Source organism: Lactuca virosa, chromosome 1, assembly GCF_052849685.1.
Source record: "Lactuca virosa cultivar CGN04683 chromosome 1, Lactuca_virosa_CGN04683_v6, whole genome shotgun sequence".
In the NCBI taxonomy this organism is placed as follows: Eukaryota; Viridiplantae; Streptophyta; class Magnoliopsida; order Asterales; family Asteraceae; genus Lactuca; species Lactuca virosa.
Window position 1 is genome coordinate 139,249,557 of NC_136426.1, and position 16,315 is coordinate 139,265,871.

Below are 16,315 nucleotides of genomic sequence, written 5' to 3' on the forward strand. Positions count from 1 at the left end.
AGCTATGAAAATGTAGTTATGTTTCTTTACAAATAATAGCAACTTACATATCTTTATTGATAACAACAATATCATGTAACCTAATGTTTGTAATCTTGTAAGTTTCAAATTACATATTGTTACTATTAGGCCAGAGGGTATACTGTGCGGGGAGGGTGAAAGGAGCTGAAGCCGCACCCCGGAAATGGTCACCTTTCATTTTTACTTTTTTAAAAATAAAAATAATATAACTTTAAAGTTTATAATTCAAAAAATAAATAAAATTAATTAAAAATGATTAATAAACCCAAAATCAATTAAAATAGAAATATTTCATTACTTAAAAATAAAAATTACATAATAAAACCTAGAAAAAACATAATTAAAAATAATAAACCATTATTAATAAACTGTCACTCCGAATCATCGTCCTTGTCAACCGGATCTTTGTCTGAGTCGTCGACAAATATATCCGAATCTTCTTCTGATTCGTCAAACAAATCATCGTGTCAATACTCTGTATCAGGTTGTATGTGGCCCTGTAAATGTGTTCCACCAAATCCGCATAAAGGGAGTGATAAATGTCGCGATCATGTACTTCTCTTCTATTTTCCCTATATTTTTGTGTGCGTACCAACACCTACTCCTTCAGCGTTTGACAAAACTTCGTTTGCGTCGTATCTGCATATCGCTCTTTCTTCATCTTCCAGAATCATGTTATGTAATATGATGCACATGTATATTACGTGTTGCAACCTTTTCACTTAATATGATCGTGCCCCGACATGTAGTACTTGTCGTGCTTATATGCCATCTCATTTGCTTCGAACGTACACTGTGCGACTTTTCAAGGTAGTTGTCGTTGAATACCAACGACTAATCGAGAACATTGATGTCTTTTGCACCAGCTTGACTAAAGAATGCATGTCATATCCAAAGAAAAGATCATGTGATGTGATTGCTTCTAGAACAATCGTCGGTTCTCTATGATCGCCTTTCACGTATTGACCCCGCTATGTGTTGGGGCACAATGCCCACAACCAATGCATACAATCGATGCTACCTAGCATTCCTGGAAACCCATGCCTATTTTCATCCATCGTGTATAATTGGTGGACATCATTGATCGTCGGTTTATGCAAATATCGTTCCCTGTAAATCAAAGTAATAGCTTTTTGCAAACTTTAACATAGTTTACTGTGTGGTGCACTCGGACATCCTCTAATACTCGTACCATTTATCTGCTCTCATGTCATATGCTAACTAACGAACTGCGGTTGTGCATTTTTGAATTGGATGTTATCTTTATATATTGTTCTTATTGGTAAAACAATGCAAGTATGTTGCTATTATAGATTAAAAAAATGTAAATATTCATTACTATTTTGAAGCCAACAAGCTTTTCCAGTTGTAGTAGTAAAAACAGTTCAAGAAACTTGCCAAGAATTACTTCATAGAGTCGATAATCAGCATATCAATTTCAAAATCGAAAAATTATAACAAAATAGAAAAAGAAAAAAAAAAACATAACAATCTATACATAACCAAACTAAAAAAAATTAATGTGTTTGACCCCAAAAAAGTCAAAATCTCATATCATAAACAAAAGAGCAACAAAAATATATGCAATTTAAATATTCAAAGTTCATCATGCATCATCGGTTGTTCCAAGTTAAAGTCAACATTCGGGCCCACATGCTCATTGACCCGACCCATGTGGTTTATAGCACCACCTACATCTGCCCTCTCAACAATTTCCGCTTTATTAGCCATAGCAGCTTTTACAGAAGCAAGAACCATGTTTTTCAACTTTAGTATTCCAACTCTCTTTGAAACAACATAAAGAACAACCAACAAGAAAATCACTACTCCCACAACACCTATAACCCTGCACACATAATATTCAACCTTAAAAACATTATTTTTAAAGATTAATCTTGAAAAGGAAATGATATAAGATTGATTTTGTTTAACCTATCAATAACATCTTGGCGTTTCATTGTTGAAAGCAAGTTACGTGTTCTCATTAGTAGTGATCGATGACCTTTGTATTCACTTTCTGCTTTCTTTAACACTCCTGTTGATTCCTCTGTACTAAACAAAAATAAATTTTTATTTAAAATTATCAACACCATTATAATTTTAAAATAAGGGGTTGTTTCTTTTTTTTGAACCTTAGGGTAAAGTGGCTAAATGGGTAATGATGTTTGTGTGGATAAAGTGTTGTATATATACATAAGGTTTGTTTCTTTTATAGACTTGAAGAAACTATTTGAATGAATGATACTAAATGACCATTTTACCCTTATATTCTAACAAAACATTTTTTACAAGTAGGAAATGGAAAGATTAAGATGAAAGGACAAACCAAAAGCCATGAGTGTGTTTCCACTTCGTTCAACCTCCTGTAAATACATTAACAAGTAAGAAAGAGATATCATGTATCATAGTTGATGAGGATGAGAAGCACATTCATGTCTTTTGCATAGACAAGACATCGATAGTAAGTCTCTACCCCACCTTCTTGAGTGGGACAGAGACAAAAGTTACAATTTTTGTCTCATTGACAACAATGTGGGTCCCAGTCCAATACATATCAAACACAGTATAATTTGTTATGTCATATCATGAGTAACAAATGGGGCATGAAATTAGGGTTTAAGAGAAACAAACCTGAACCATTAGTTGTCGAGTCCTTCGAAGGCTTTCTGTAATGCTTTCTGCTGCTGATGTCATTCCAGCTTTTGTCCTGATTGTAAAATATACTACTTTTAGTGTATCTTAAGTAAATGTATACTGATTTTAACAATATTAACATAAGGAATATAGAGAAAGAAATTGGAGTATTATAAACATTGAAGAAATTTATGGTAATACATACTGTAAATTACGCCTTCTAACTGTTGACTCTTCTCCACCACCCAAGAGAAGCTCCCTCTGATACCAAATATGATAAATATAAGATCACATTTATAAGCCTTTAAGTTGATCTACAGGTTATTGAGCTAATGTATGTATAACTTTGGGCTTTTATGCATTTAGTTACCCCAAATGATGCAATTACTTAATCACCATTATTGAAGAAAAGGAAAGATATATGGATGGAATGGAATTGTAATGTACCTCCTCTTTCGCAGCTTTCCTCATGTTAGATTTTGCTTGCAGATTAGCATGTCTCAAACTTGATCGCAGACTAAATAAGAAAAAACAAGAATTGGGTATTTCGATTTGGATTGAAAATTATCTAGACTTTGATATGGATTAAGAATTGGGTGTTCGTACCTTTGAATTTGTTTGCTCCATGAGAGAAGCAACATTCGGGCATTTTGAATATGATCATCTGTAGGAAGTTGAGGGACCAAAAGATCAAGATTGAATTGTGCCGTAGTCAGCAAAGAGAGTCCGTCTTGAGCAAGGCCGTTCAATCTGGGCAAAGAATCTTTCTTGGCGACGTCACCGGTGGCGGTGGATCTTGATTTCCCGTAGTTTTCGATGGCGTGAATGTGGTCTAGGGTTTGAACATACCCATCGTCCCAGTCTTTCTTTGTCTTGTTGAATTCCTCGATAACAATATCGGTGGGAGATGATGCTTTTACCTCCATGATTTCCCAGGAATCGCGTGATTTATGAAGGTTGGTTCTTTGAAGAACATGAAATCATTCGGTTAACCCTCCAGGCTCCAGGATAACCCAAGGTTGAACCCGTGGTATCTAAACAGGTTTTCAGCCGGATCATCCTTAAAAAGAGAATTTCATATACGCCCCTCTTAAACTTCAAAATATCATATTTGCCCAGCTTAATTTTTCAATATCATATTTACCCTTTATAAACCTTCAAAATATCATATTTACCCAAATCCTTTTTTATAATGTTTTTAATATTTTATAATCATTTTTTATACCTTAGAATTATTATAATAATTCAAAATTTTAACCATATTATCCTTACGTCTTTGATAATGAAATTTGAACTTCTAAATTGTTGGTATGTCGTCCTCTTGACAAACAAAAAGATTCATCTTCAACCCTCTCTATAGAATGTATATTTTGATTGTTTAGTTTTTGTTGTTGTTGATTATTATCATATTGTCGATGGAGGATATTTTAAATATTACCATTGATATTTTGATGTTTAAAAAGTACATATATGATATTTTGATATTTAAGAAGGGCATATATGATATTTTGATGTTTAAAAAGGACATATATGATATTTTAAAATTTTATGAAGGGTAAATATGATATTTATAAATTTTATGAAGGGTAAATATGATATTTAGAAATTAAGTTGGGTAAATATGATATTTTGATGTTTAAGAAGGGCATATATGAAATTCTCCCATTCTTAAAAGCCGACCTTTATTATTTGATCAAATTGGTCATATTTAGTTTTAGAAAAATTTGATTTTTTTTTTTTTGAATTAGTTTATTTGGTGTTACAAGTAGACATGACTTTTCTAAAATAATGTCTAAATTAACTTAGTGATTTTATATTTATTTTAGGGATATATATAGAAAAACATAATTAATTATACATCTACACGTAGAAAAAAAAACTATTATATTATTTTTATGTTCAGAAAAACTATTATATTATAACTAACGTTTCAAATAAAGCTAAATTGTAAATTTTTAAGAAAATTGACCGGCTAAAAATATGATATGACATATATTCGTTATATTTTTGTACCATTCCAAAATTTAAGGTCAAAAATTTCATTTTTAAATAAGTAATTATAAAGACCAGTAATCTGAAAACATTGATAGTGTCATCTCATATCATAATCAAACCAGTGTGTCAATTATCGAAACATGTCATAAAAAGATAATATCATAGTACAACTCACAACGATCTCGTCATGCGGAAAATCATAGTGTGATGCGAAGTGATCATGCCGGCTCCTTTCCTTTTGAAGAAGAAGTACCTCAAACCAAAATTGAAAAAAACCGTAAGCACGAAACTCAGTGAGTTCCTCCATCATACCACATAACAACATAATGTCAGGCATATCTGGGAGCCCGGCTAGGGATGTCAAAAACCCCCGCGGGACCCCGTTCCCGTGGGACCCCGATACCGTACGGGACTAGTTTTTTAAAAAATTCGGGAGCGGGAGCGGGGGCGGGGGGCGATATTAACTCCCGTTTATTTTCGGAACCGGGGGCGGGAGTGAGTATTTCTGTCCCGTACTCCCGCGGGGGCCCCGTTTATATTTATATAAAAAATATATATATGTTTATAACTTTAGTGATGTTTTATGTTTGATCAATTCTTGATTTATCAAGGGCTTACATGTTTGTTTATATACAAAAGTTATTAAAAATAGTATTTTTAGCCTAAAACAAAGCAATTTTTTAGCAAAAAAAATCCATTTTTAAGCCTATAAACCGGGAGTACCGGGGGAACGGGGGCGGGACCGGGGGCGATGGAGGTAACCGGGGGCGGGACCGGGGGCTATGTAAGCGGGGGATCCGGGGGCGGGACCGGGAGCGGGGGCAACAAGGGATTTCGGGAGCGGGGGCGGGGGCAACCATTTCCGCTCCCGTTTGGTCCCGTTTACATCCCTATCATACCCTGTCAGGCATATCTAGGAGACGGCCTACCCTGTCAGGCATATCTCGGTGTCCGACCTACCCTGACGAGCATATATGGGTGCTCGACCTACCCTGTCAGGCATATCTGGGTGCCCGACCTACCCTCCGGTTTATTCCAACCGGTTACGGGGTCTATTTCACCCATATCACTACTACATAATAACATACATAAACATATTGTCAGGCATATCTTGGTGCCTGACCTACCCTCCGGTTTATTCCAACCGGTTACGGGGTCTATTTCATCCCCTACCACTACCACATAATAACATAGCATACAAGCATATAAAGCTCAACAGATAGTGGCATACCAGACAATTATCACAAAGACAATCATCTCTACTATAAACAACTACTAGTGGGTCGTTATTGGTGCCTTCGACCCACTGCTACAGGGAAGGTAACTCACCTCGCACTGTTGAAGTCCCGCGGATAAAACTCTAGCTGTTGGATGACAGATTCCCAAACTATCAACATCAAAACAACACCCAATTAATAATTGGGTTCCAATACCAAATCATAAGTCCATGCTTGGGGTAAAAGACTACTTTACCCTCAACCTAGCTTGATTCAAGCCCAAGGCCCAAACACACACTCTAAAGGCCCAAAAACCAAACAATGAACCAAGGCCCAACATATGGCCCAATTTTCCAAATTGGGCCCAAACCCCTCACATGGGCCTTACCCTAAAGCCCATCCAAATTTCCTAGTCCATATACTTGTTATTAGATGGCCCATCAAGAATCCAAACATTTAAGCCCAACATAAAAGCCCAACTCAAAACCCAACACAATTAGGGTTTTCACATAAAATGACGATTAGGGTTAATTAAGAACACTTAACCCATTAAGGACTTAATCCATTAATTCCATCACTCTACTAGGTCAACCATACAATGTGGTCGGCCTTAATTCATAATTCCAATCTAATGGTTCAAAATGCGGGTCCCGACAATTCCAAAACTAACATATCCAAAATTAGGGCTTTCTAAACCCTAATTAGGATTTCCAACCCAATCGCGTGCCAATTAGTCCATTGGTTAAGTTTTTCGGTTTATTAATGTTAAATAAGTCGGGCACCACCCACTACCACCTCGGGTAGTGGTGGTCAACGACGGCTCACGACGGCAGCCACCACCTCGTGGTGGTGGTGGTTATGATTCTAGACCAAAACATGTCCAAGCATCTCAAAATAGCAATCCAATCACACACAAATAAACACCGCCACCCAACACGACGGCTGGTGGCGGCAGAAGACGGCAGCCTCCACCTCACGGTGGTGGTGGTGGTGGGTTTCTTCCGATTTTCCGGCCAAACAATGTACATACAACATATTCAGGGCCGGTACTGAAATATTAAATATTGTCAAAGGCTTAGGACGAACAAGAAAAAATGGCCCTTATCTATTGTAACATATACGTTTTAAAATCGTGTTATGTAATTTGAAAAGTTAATAATATTATGAAATATTATGTGAAATTGAGTGTTGAGTTCTAACAGATAGTTTTTACTAGAAATAAAGTAAAACTATGTTTAGAATCACTCATAAAATATTGGAAGTCTTATGAGATTCCAATTAAAAGCCAAATAGTGAAATTTAGAGAAAATATAAAATTTGAAATAAGTAAAATTTTATTATTGAAAGTTGTATATAATCTCGTTAGAAACATGTAGGCGAAAACCTCGTCGAAATCCGACTTATAACGAAGAAGTTATGACCAATCGAAGATCCGCGACAAAACCGGCTCGACGCCGAATGACGTAAAAAGTGAGTTTTTGATAAACTACTCTTTAGCCTTAGTGATCTAAATGAAAGTCGTAGTATTCGTTAAACCGAGAAGTTCGATAAAAAGAACGCCAAAATCTGACTTCGTATGAGGAAGTTATGATTTTTCTAAGTTTCAGCTTAGCAGTAGACAGCTAAAAACTCGAATTTTAGATCGAGTGATTTTTAGCCGACACAACCTAAACGAGAATCGAAGGTCTTGTCATTAGCAGTACAACGGTAAAAGTCTGACGAAAACGGACGTCGGATGAAGAAGTTATGAATTTTTAACGGATTTACCAGTCTCGGTCTGTTAAAAATAATAATATAAAAATAAAGTCAAAATTTTCCGACGAAGTCTAAACGAAAGTTGTAGAGCATAATTTTCTCTATGTGTGCATATAAAGAACGTCAAAAACGGAGCCCGTATGAGAAAGTTATGGATTTTACAAGATTTGGCACAATTTTCGAGAAATTTCGCATGAGTCATCTTTGGACACGTCACCCTCGCATGCGAGGCTTACACGTGTCGGACATGTGTTCGCTGCTGATTGAACCGCAGTACGCGTGTCACCCGCTGATTGGTCCGAAGTGTTGGCCCGAACCGAAGAGTTGTCACGTCATCCGACCAATCCGAAGCTCGCAGGTGTCCTTCCGAGCCTCGCCCTGCCGCTAGCTGGTCCGAGCCTCGCATACGTGCCTCTCGCTTCCTAGCCTCGGATCCGAGCCTTCAGACCTCCTCCCCTATAAATAGGAGCCATGCGAGCCTTCCCGGGTATTTTGAGAAATTTGCCACTTTCACCCCCCTTTTCAATATTTTTACTATCTCGACATCCCCCGAAGCCCCAATATCATTTTTAGCACCCGAAACACGCCTCGAGATTCCCGAGAAGCCCGAAAAATTTATCTTTTCGATTTCGAAGCTCTACCTTCACAGAGCCCGGTTTTCAACAAATAAAGTCATATTTAGAGCCGAAATGCATCACAAATTATTATTTTGACCCCCGGTTATTTCAAGGTGAGTTTAATATATAGGAACAATTGTATGTTATGTGTTATATGTGCTATGTGCTTTTTCCATATTATCATCTCGTGTTATCATTTCCGCTATTTTTATAGCAAGGCTGTACCTTTGACTTGAAGTGTATGACATAGGCATCACTTGGGTATTGGTATGAACCGTTGACCATGAAGTGTATGACATAGGCATCACTTTGGCTTCGGTAGTATTCTAAGATAAGGCTGAAAGCCTGAATATTCTAGCAAAATGATATTCTTGAGTATTTTTCCGTGTATTTTTATTCGTTATTTTAATAGCAAAAGAAATACCTTTGACCATGTGATCAGTGAAAGGACTTAGATTCATATTGGTACTGGTATGTAGCCTCTGGCCATGTAGAACATGTCTCCGTAAGAGAATAATTTCTATTCTATGGTATTGGCAAAAGGTTAGACAAGGCTATAAGCCTGAAATCTACCAAAATGTTAATCCGAAGTTGTATGTCTTCTGTGCCATTTGGGCCAAAGCTTTATTGATGTATATCAAGTATGGAAAGTTTGTCACATGATTCACGTATGCCTTTGTTGTTCCTTGATCCTCTTTGCCTCTGCCATATTAAAGTATATATATGGCATAACGTTATATTGTATCTATTATTGAACTCACTAAGCGTTACCGCTTACCCTCTCAATGTTTAACAAATTTGCAGGGAATAAGTAACCAGTATAGTCTTATACTGTTGGAAGGTTTAGAATAGTTGTAATATTACCTTTATATTTCGGTTTATGTTTGTATAAATTTACAATATCTTGGGTAGTTATGTAAAATATTAAAACATAGTCGGTTTGTATCCAATCTTTTGTAATCACTTTATCAATGTAAAATATTATTTTATAAATATGCATGTAGCATGTTTTGGAGTAACTATATTGTCAAGTATGAAAGTTTGGGACTTTCACAAATATGAAAGTCTAGAAAGGTGTCATTTCATCTATATTATAATTTTTTATTTTTAAATAAAAATATATAATAATAAAAAAATTAGGCCATGTGCAGCTGCCCACTTTGCCCCCCTCAATGCCCCCCATGAACATATTATCTAAAAGAAAACGCACACACAATATAACACACACACACACACACACGCACAGCCACCGTTGTGGTGGCAGGCGGTGGTCGGAGATGATAGCCACCACCACACGGTGGTGGTGATGGCTTCTCTTGTGATGTTCGGCTAAGCACAATACACCCACGACATGAACACTAGCAGCAGAAGCACACACACACACACCTTTTCTTAGAATATGAACACAACCACCCACCTGGTGGCGTACAACGACGACAACGACACAGAACGGCGGGCAACAGCAGCGCTAACAGCCAGCGTTAGCGGCGACGGACGAAGCTGGAGCATAGCACTGACGAATGAAAAATAAGGTTGTGATTGCGAACGAAAACAACGGCGACGGCGGCAGCGACGCGTTACCATGTCATACCCCAAACCGGAACGGCGGAAACGTTCGGGGGTGGATGACGTCATATGTAGTATCACAACAATTGCATCATAGTAATCAAAGTAAACACAACCATTACATTGAATATATATAAAACGGTATTTACATCTGTTTGCTTCATATTTATATACATCAAAAGTAGCAAAAAGAAAGACGAGACTCTATACGCTCCGTCTTCTCAAAAGTCTGCCGAGGTACCTGTCTACTGATTTTCTGAGAATACAAGCGATTTTGAAAAAGAGTATCAACATAAAGCTGGTGAGTTCATAAGCATGTTTTTGTAATGAAAATTTTGTCATTGAATCTGTAAAATGTTTGTATGTTTCCCAAGAAAATTCAATATTTTCTAACATATACGTTTGATACTGTGTTCTGTAGTAGTGTATAATGTATTAGCTTGTATGTCTAATTACCACCCGTTGTATTGTATAACGTTGTTTTGAATGAAAAACCCTTTTGTATGAAAACCTTGGCTATCACCAGTAATGTATAGAATGTCCTGTTTGAAAACCCTGGAATCCTCGAGCTGAATTATGAAGTAGTTTTATTAATGAAAATAGAACTAAAGAAGTAAGGAATCTCGTAAACAACAAGGTTAGTTTATACTATTGTGAGTCGTATAACCATGCTTGATAGGACCTAGTGACCTCTACGACGTTCTTCAGGCGTCGGACAATATGATATTTGTCACCCCAGGCATGCCTGCCTAACTGTAGCTAGCAGTTCAGGTGTGGGATTGTCAATCCTGAATATATCTATTCACAAATCTCACGCTCTCCCTCCAGGAGACTCTGGTTATACTATGATAGGATTTAACCTAGACCCCAAAGGGTACAATTGAAGTGTTGTCTCACAATTTTGTATTAACTAGTTTACGTGTAGCTCTGTATTGTTCTCTTGTATTTGAATCTGTTGTATACTTGTAGTGTAACAATAATTATACTTAAATAATTATTTAGTGTAGTACTCTCGAATTCAGAAAGTAGTAAAGTATATCATGTAACACAAACTAAGTCTGTCATAGTTTATATGTTTGTTAATGTATGACTCTGAATTTGTAAACTCGTGTATTGAAATCCCAAACTATACCTATTATAGTTTGCATGTATGTTGTGTAATTGGTTCATGTATTGATCTGAAAACTATGCAATTATGAATGTACGTTGAAAATGTCCCTTATGCTCAGCATGTCACAAAAGGGATAAAATATCTAAATATTTTATAAAACATGGAAATTTTTTGGTTGTATCAATTGCATAAGTTTTAACCTATTGAAATTCTTTTGTATAAGTTCACAAAATCGTTTGTGTTTGGCTTGTATTCCCCCCCCCCCTGAAAACCTTAAAAATAGTAAAAGCATAGGGGTATGAACTCACTGTTAGTTGCGTGAAAGTGTTGGACAACGAAACTAGGAATGAAGACCCTCGATTTGATGTACGCGGCACTCAACGGGATCCTAATAACAATTAATACATATATGTATTTTATTAGCGAAACCATTTATTATAGTGTTGGATAAACACTTGTTTTTGGTTTAGGAATGTTACCGAGACTCGATCGAGGTAGAAAAAGTGGTTTGCGGCCAATATTCACGGTGTGAAGGAGTTTGCGGCCGTGAAGGGTTTCCGGTCGTGAACTGTTCTCGGCCGTGAACAGCCCCTTGAAGGGTTTACGGCCGTAAACAGTTTGCAGTCTTTGAAGATTTAAAGCGTGTACGGCCATAAACTCAAGAACAAGGATGTTGGATTCGATGAAAAACACGTTTCAGATGTTCCAAAACAACCTCCAAAGGTGTTTCTTGATGATTTTCGGAAGAAAGAGGGTATTTTTGGTGTTTACGGTCAAGAGTTTAGAGAGAGAGAAGGAGAGAGTTTTCGGTCAGAAAAGTGTAAATGAAGTGTAGGGGCTCATATTTATAAGGGTGTTTTCATGGTCGGTGGTAGGGTCCACCTGTCGTTGGCCGTAAACGAGTGTACGGCCGTAAACGAGTTTACGGCCGTGAACATCACTCAGCCGAAAACTTTGATTTTTCATCAGAAACTCGGGTTTTTCGCGTGATTTTGGTTCCGAATCATATATATATATAATTAAATTATAAAACTAAATGATTTATCCAAACCAAAGGAATTTGACGGAACTCAATAAAAGTTAGATTTTATTAACGGGTCTCGACTAACGGTAACGAAAAAAGTTTCGGGTTGTCACATCATCCCCCCCGTTAGAGGGAATTTCGTCCCGAAATTCAAACATAGAATACAAATCATGGACTCGGAAAGAGATGAGGGTACTTCTTGGCATTCTAGCAGATCTTCACTATCGGTATGCGACTTTGTTTTGTTCGTTTGACTTCCCGATCCATGATTTCGACTGGTTCTTCCACAAAATTGAGGTTCTCGTTGATCTCGATCTCATCAAGAGGGACCACAAGTGTCTCGTCGGATAGACACTTTTTAAGGTTCGAGACATGGAAGACAGGATGAATGTTGCTAAGTTCTCGGGGTAACTGAAGTTTGTATGCTACGGGACCGATCCTAACGAGGATCTCGAATGGTCCTATGTATCTCAGATTCAGCTTTCCATGCTTTCCAAAGCGTATCATGCCTTTCCAGGGTGAGACCTTCAAAAGAACACGGTCCCCAACCTGGAACTCCAAAGGTTTTCGTCTCTTGTCGGTGTAACTCTTTTGTCTATCTCTTGAAGCTTTTAGTCGTTCCCGGATTTGTATGATCTTTTCTGTAGTTTCTCGGATGATTTATGGGCCTGTGAGAGTGCTATCAGAGACTTGACCCTTAGCTAACTGCGTGTCGCCCACCTCAGCCCAGCACAGAGGGGATCTGCACTTATGGCCATATAGGGCTTCAAACGGTGCAGCCTTGATGCTGGTATGGTAGCTGTTGTTGTATGAGAATTCGAACAAGGGTAAATGAGTGTCCCATGACTTACCAAAGTCTATGACACATTCTCTCAACATGTATTCCAATGTCTGAATGGTTCTCTCACTCTGTCCATCTATCTGAGGATGGTAAGTTGTGCTCATATCCAGCTTAGTTCCAAGAGCTTTCTGCAGTGACTGCCAAAATCTCGAGGTGAATCTGCTATCCCGATCGGAGATAATAGACACAGGTACACCATGCAGATGAACTATCTCTTGGATGTATATTCGTGTAAGTCTCTCCATCTTGAATGTCTCTTTGATTGGCAGGAAGTGGGCGGATTTAGTCAGTCGATCGACAATTACTCAAATGGTATCATACCCACTTGGAGACTTGGGCAACTTAGTGATGAAATCCATCGTGATCCTTTCCCACTTCCACTCAGGTATTTCTGGCTGCTGAAGTAGACCTGAGGGCTTTTGATATTCCACCTTCACTTTGGCGCAAGTCAGGCACTTGCCCACGAAGGTAGCGATCTCTGCTTTCATGTTTGGCCACCAATAGAGCTTTTTGAGATCCAGGTACATCTTATCCGAACCTGGGTGAACGGAGTATCTAGTCTTGTGAGCTTCGTTCATGACAACTTTTCTGTAACCGCCGAACTTTGGGGTCCAGATCCGGTCTATGAAATAGTAAACTCCATCACCTTTGATCTCCAGGTTCTTTTCCATCCCCCTCAAAGCTTCACCCGACATGTTTTCTGGTTTTAAGGCTTCCAGCTGAGCCTTTCTGATTTGAGCGGATAGATGGGAATGGATGGTCATTGTCAGTTCCTTCACTCTACGACTTGCATACTCTTTCCGGCTGAGGGCATTCGCTACCACATTGGCCTTGTCGGGATGATAGTGTATTTCGCACTCATAATCACTGAGTAGCTCTACCCATCGCCGTTGCCTCATGTTCAGCTCCTTTTGGTCGAAGATATGATGTAGGCTCTTATGGTCGGTGAAGACAGTGCACTTGGTTCCGTAGAGATAATGTCTCCAAATCTTTAACGCAAAAACCACTGCTCCCAACTCCAAATTGTGAGTTGTATAGTTGACCTCGTGTGCTTTCATCTGTCTCGAGGCATAAGCTATAACCTTTCCTCGCTGCATGAGCACACAGCCTAGGCCCTGATTGGATGCATCACAGTAGACCACGAAGTCCTCTGTCCCTTTAGGCAGAGACAAAATAGGTGTGTTGCATAGGGCCTGCTTTAATGTTTGAAATGCAGTGTCTTGCTTTTCTGCCTAACAAAAAGGTACACCTTTTCTGAGTCAGGGTGGTTAAAGGCTTAGCAATTCTGGAGAAATTATGGATAAATCTGCGATAGTAACCAGCGAGGCCCAAGAATTGACGGATTTTTGTGGGCGTCTTCGGTGCTGACCAATTCTCAATCGCCTTGATCTTGGAAGGGTCCACGTGTATGCCTTCCTCTCTAACCACGTGACTAAGGAAAGTTACTTTTCCGATCCAGAATTCGCACTTAGAGAATTTTGCATAGAGTTTCTCCGCCCTTAGTGTTTCTAAAACTAGCCTCAAGTGTTGTCTATGATCTTCCTCACTCCGAGAGTAGACAAGTATATCATCAATGAACAAGATTACAAACTTGTCTAGGAAAGGGCGACACACCCGATTCATCAGATCCATGAATACCGCCGGTGCATTGGTTAGACCAAATGGCATAACTACAAACTCGTAGTGGCCATAGCGAGTTCGGAATGTTGTATTGGGAACATCACTCTCATGGACTCGTGGTTGATGGTACCCTGATCTTAGGTCTATCTTTAAGAAGTAGCCGGCTCCTTGAAGTTGATCGAAGAGGTCGTCGATTCTGGGTAGTGGATAACGGTTCTTGATAGTAAGCTTGTTCAGTTCACGATAATCTATGCACATCCGAAAGGATCCATCTTTCTTCTTCACAAACAAGACCGGGGCTCCCCAGGGTGAGGAACTTGGTCTTATGAATCCTTTGTTGAGTAGCTCATTGAGCTGGCTGGATAACTCTTGCATTTCTGCCGGCGCTAGACGGTATGGGGATTTAGCTACGGGCGTAGCTCCAGGAATTAAGTCGATACGTAACTCGACTTGACGTTCGGGAGGAATTCCGGGAAGATCTTCGGGGAAGACATCCGGAAAGTTGTAGACTTCGGGGATGCTCTCGAGGTCTTTAACTTTTTGCTTGTCATCAATGACATGGGCTAGGAATGCATGACATTCCTTTCGCAGATATTTATGGGCTAGGATGCATGAAATGATACGAAGGTTTGAGCTGAGTTTATCACCGTAGACTATGAGGGCTTCGCCGGATGGCAGATTGAGTCGTATGGCTTTTTTGTAACAAAGAATATCAGCACGATTGGGGCTCAACCAATCCATGCCAATGATGACATCGAAGCTTTTTATGGAAACCGTCATAAGGTCGATTGGGAAGGAATGGTCGTTTAGGGTAAGGATACAGCCTATGAATATGTCGTTAGTGCTCTCTTTCTTTCCGTTAGCCATCTCGACGGTAAATGTTTCAGTTAAAGGTTGGGGTTTATGCTGGAGTAGATGTTTAAATGTATGACTAACAAAACTTCTCTCCGCACCAGAATCGAAAAGAATGCATGCATAAGAGTTGTCGAGGAGGAACGTACCCGTAACAACGGTGGGATCAGCAACTGCCCCCTCTTGGCCCATCGCTAGCACCTTCCCTGTGTTACCACCTGTTGTTGCCTTGGGGCAATTTCTCTTGAAGTGCCCGATCTCCCCACAGCCATAACAGGCTTGACCAACGCCCGCTCCAGGAGCCTGATTGGTTGGTTGGGTTGGTGTCTTGCAAAATCGAGTTGTGTGCCCCTTCTTGCCACAGCTATTGCATTGCATATCACGGCAGGGTCCGTGATGATGAAAGTTGCACTTGTCACACCTCGGAAGGGTACTAGCATATCTACTGGTAGGTGCTTGAGCTGTAAGAACAACTGCAAGAGTGGTAGCAACATGAACTGCCACTGCCTGTTGTTTCTTGGAGGGCTCCTGCGAAGACTGACACTTTCGCTTGTTCCAAAACTTCTTTTTCCCACCACTCGCCTTTGGTGGTTCGGGAGCGGCTGTTACTTCATCAAGATCAACCCCGTGATCTATCAAGGTCTGCGCCAGGCACTTGGCGCTGTCAAAAGTAGAAGGCTTAGCAGCCAGGACATTTCCTTGAGTTGGGGGCGTCAATCCCAAAATGTACCTCTCTATCTTCTTGCTTTCCGGGGTGACCATCCCAGGACAGAGAAGAGCCAGGTCACAGAATCTAGTTTTATAGGTAGTAATGTCGGAACCCTTCATCTTCAGGTTCCAAAGCTCATGTTCCAATTTCTGCATCTCGCCTCGTGGGCGGTATTCAGCAAGCATGAGCTCTTTTAAGCTTTCCCAACCCATGGCGTTTGCTACCAGCAGAGTTAAGGATTTGACCCAGCTATTCCACCAAGTCAATGCTCTATCAGTGAAGGTGCGGGCAGCAAACTTCACCTTGCTGGCCTCCGAACAAGCACAAATTTCGAAAATCGATTCGATCTTCTC

At 39.4% G+C, this 16,315-nt stretch overlaps 1 protein-coding gene across 1 annotated transcript; it reads right to left on the reverse strand.

The window, feature by feature from the left end:
• Window positions 1-1,497: 1,497 nt before the first annotated feature.
• Window positions 1,498-3,700, reverse strand: ATSEC20 (Sec20 family protein). Its single transcript, XM_079077673.1, has 7 exons — window positions 3,262-3,700; window positions 3,103-3,172; window positions 2,861-2,916; window positions 2,653-2,728; window positions 2,348-2,384; window positions 1,954-2,068; window positions 1,498-1,867 (listed from the first exon to the last, which is right to left on the reverse strand). Exons 1-7 carry the CDS (start codon window positions 3,579-3,581, stop codon window positions 1,618-1,620), a joined length of 924 nt encoding a protein of 307 aa, XP_078933799.1. The 5' UTR covers window positions 3,582-3,700; the 3' UTR covers window positions 1,498-1,617.
• Window positions 3,701-16,315: the final 12,615 nt, after the last annotated feature.